At 54.2% G+C, this 3,467-nt stretch overlaps 1 protein-coding gene across 1 annotated transcript in view; it reads right to left on the bottom strand.

The window, feature by feature from the left end:
- Positions 1–1,568: 1,568 nt before the first annotated feature.
- Positions 1,569–3,467, bottom strand: part of ANTXRL (ANTXR like) — a 27,772-nt gene continuing 25,873 nt past the window's right edge. The window contains exons 13-15 of the mRNA XM_029920005.1: positions 3,102–3,137; positions 1,912–1,992; positions 1,569–1,577 (exon numbers count right to left, since the gene is read on the bottom strand). Of these exons, the coding sequence (XP_029775865.1) occupies positions 1,569–1,577; positions 1,912–1,992; positions 3,102–3,137 (126 nt within the window). The remainder of the gene's footprint in view (positions 1,578–1,911; positions 1,993–3,101; positions 3,138–3,467) is intronic.

A 3,467-nucleotide genomic window follows, 5' to 3' on the forward strand; every position in this document is an offset into this window, starting at 1 on the left:
GGAGAGAGGAAAGGAGGACAACAAGAAGCCCTGGACCCAGGGACAGGTGGCCTCCTGGCTGCAGGACCTGCAGTTCAGGCCTCTCTGGGCCCTACTGAGGGGGGCCGGTGGGGCTGTGCTCTGTGAGGAGGAACGAACCCCAGCCCAGTGACCTTGGCCCTGTCTGGAGGTGTTTTGGCTTCTTTGAGCCCCAGGTTGACTGTTAGCAGTCTCTCTAGCTTCCGTCTGAGGCTCCTTGCAGAGTCAAAACCAGGACTGCCACACTAATGTGCCTGGTCCCTGGTGGAGCAGTTCCAAAGGATGCATCACCGAAGGTGCAGGCCTGGAGGACGGCAAAGCCCAGGAAGGCAGAGTATGAGGCTCCTTCTTCTTCAGCCAGGGCTGCCTGGGGTCTCCCCACCCTGTCATCACCCCCCCTGTAGGGCTGGGAGCTCCCTCACAGGGTGTGGCCCTAGCACTTCTGGGGTGACGGTGTTTCTTCCCAGCCTCCTCCTCCATGAGGCCCTTGTCCCCGTGTCAGTGTGTCCAAGGAGAACGCAGTTAGCTCACTCCCTCAGTCTTCTGAGCTGAGTCACACAAGGGTTGCTGGTGCCACTGGCTTTTCTGGGTAGTTTTACAGTGGGACAAAAACGCTCAGAACTTTTCTTAAAACATTGAATAGGCATTTCTCCAAAGAGGACATCCAGATGGCCAACAGGCATTTGAAACGATGCTCAGCGTCACTCATCATCAGGGAAGCTCAAATCAAAACCACACTGAGATACCACCTCACGCCGGTCAGAGTGGCTAAAATGAACAAATCAAGAGACTATAGATGCTGGCAAGGGTGTGGAGAGACGGGCACACTCCTACACTGTTGGTGGCAATGTAAACTGGTGCAGCCACTCTGGAAAACAGTGTGGAGGCTCCTCAAATACTATCGATAGAACTCCCCTATGACCCAGCAATAGCACTGCTGGGGATTTACCCAAGGGTTACAGAAGTGCTGATGCATAGGAGCACATGCACCCCAATGTTCATAGCGGCACTGTCAACAATAGCCAAAACATGGAAAAAGCCTAAATGTCCATCAACTGATGAATGGATCAAGAAGATGTGGTATATGTATACAATGGAGAATTACATGGCAATGAGGAAGAATGAAATCTGGCCATTTGTAGCAAAGTGGATGGACCTGGAGGGTGTCATGCTAAGCGAAATAAGTCAGGCAGAGAAGGATAAATACCATATGTTTGCATTCATAGGTCTAACAGGAGAGACCTGGCAGGGGACCATGGGGAGAGGAAGGGGGAAAGAAAGTAGGGGAGAGTGAGGGACACAGATCAAGGGAGACTACTGAATACTGAAAAGGAACCATGGACTGAAGGGGGAGGGGGCGGCAGGGAGGGGATGATGGTCATGGTGGGGGGCACTTGTGGGGAGAAGCACTGGGTGTTATATGGAAACCAATTTGACAATAAACTACTAAAAAAATTTAAAAAACTAAAGACTTACTGTTTGCTGAGGAAAAAAAACCCAACATTATTTTTTCTGACCAGTGGGGGACTGTGTGGGATTGAGCCTGTGTTTTACTCTGCCTGCTGGACAGAAAAACGGGAGCCAGTGCCAGAGCTGCTGACAACCTCTGAGACAGCCTGGGACTGGTGGGCGGTGGCCAGCCACCAGCATCTGCAAAGCTGGGCGCCTTCTAAGGGGGAGACCCCGGTACGGGCCCCACAAGGTGGGGGTGAACCCTCACACTCTCTGGCCTCTCCTGGGGCCCGGGATCGGGATGCCCTCTGCTTTCTCTCTGGTGCCAAGGGATCGACGTAGTGGCCACAGAGCTCATCTCCACCCAGGCCACGGGTCATGTGGGGCCACAGACCGGCTGTCCTCCCCTGTCCCTCAGCCCCACCTAAAGGCCCTTCTCACCTCTATCCGTCTTATCCTGCCTCCTCGGCACTTACAAGGGGCAATCACCGGGCAGGGCTGTACACATTTCTTCACTGGCGCCTAGGAAGAGAACACACAGTGTGCTTCTTTCTCTGACAGCTCGTGGGTGTAGACACATGCCATCTGTTGCCCCAGCTGCTGTCAGGCACTGGCCACTCTAAAAGGGGAATTTGGAGAATTCGTGGACAAACGAGGAGCATCTGTACTGTGACAGTCCTCCACGGGAAACCAAGCGACTCCTTTTGTTTGCAGATACAGCTTTTCCGTAAAAGGCCAACACACTTTATCCTGTCCCTCTGAGCCCTTGTGCTATCCTTGGTGGGGAAGCCTGGTTCTGTGGCTATCAGTAGACAGGAGTGGCATCAGGGTAAAAGATTTTGGGGAGGACAGGGCTGTGTTCACCTGACTCTGGCACATCCAGCCTCCTCAGGTGATACTGCAACCAGCCAGTGTACAGCCCTGGACATTGAGGTCTGTGTCCTGCCAGCTCTCAGGTTTAGGTGCCCCTGGCTCGGGACACTGTATCCTGCCACTTCTACCTTGAGCTCTGTTTGGGTCCCTCCCCTGAGTGAGCCACACTTGCTCCCTGGACACCTGCTCTCTATGCCCACCCAGCCTGAGCCTTACTCACACTCGATGCCAGGTAAGACCCCTCCCACACCCCCAGCTCTAGACTCCCTAAAGCACCAGCCTAGTCAAGCCTCTTGCCCTGCCAGGTGACAGCAATGTAAATCAGTGAGATGCAGCCTAACATACATCAGAGCCTGAAGGGGGAGACCTCGTCCTGAGACCTGATGCTCTTTTTCCAAGAACTCACCCGAGACTGGTGAAGGTACAGCTATGAACTGTCCTTTGGGAATTGACAGAAGCTCCAATATTTGGGGGTCTACAGCCATTGCTGAAACAGGCTACCCCAAGTTGCTAATTGAGTGATATAGCCCTCAATCGGTTTGAGTTGCATTCTTGGGAGGGTGTTATGAGTCCCAAGTCCTCCTGAGGGTCCTCCCTGCCCCTCCCTCACCCCATTCTTTCTGCCAGCTCTCCCTGCCCAGGTAGGTGGCAGGTGCTGGGGCAGGGGGTAGAAATATCCTATAGGCAGTAGGACCCCTTTTGTGAAGGTCAGTGTGGGCACTGGGCATGCTGACATGAGGACAAAAATCACAACTCACCAAAATTATTTTCTGCATTGGTGGCTCTCTGCAGGGCTAGAATGATAAAGAGACATGAGCACAGGCCAGAGGAGCATGGAGGGTGCTGGGTTGGCCATGCAGACAGGAGGGGACCCTACGCAGCAGCAGCGACACAGAACATGGGCATCGGGGTGTCAGTCTGCGAGCCCCCTGTCCGTGGGATTTGGTCAACCGGCTGCACCATCCTGAGGCTCAGGCTCCTGGGTTCTCAAAGGAGAATCAGACCTCCCTGTGGGGGTGGACAGGGAGACAGCCAGACTAGGGGTCCTGGGCCCTGGGCCCCACCCAGGAGTTTTCATTAGCAGCCCTTCATCACACGAAGACGAGAGAACACGTCCGATTCCT

Source organism: Suricata suricatta, chromosome 2 (genome assembly GCF_006229205.1).
Source record: "Suricata suricatta isolate VVHF042 chromosome 2, meerkat_22Aug2017_6uvM2_HiC, whole genome shotgun sequence".
Taxonomy (NCBI): domain Eukaryota; kingdom Metazoa; phylum Chordata; class Mammalia; order Carnivora; family Herpestidae; genus Suricata; species Suricata suricatta.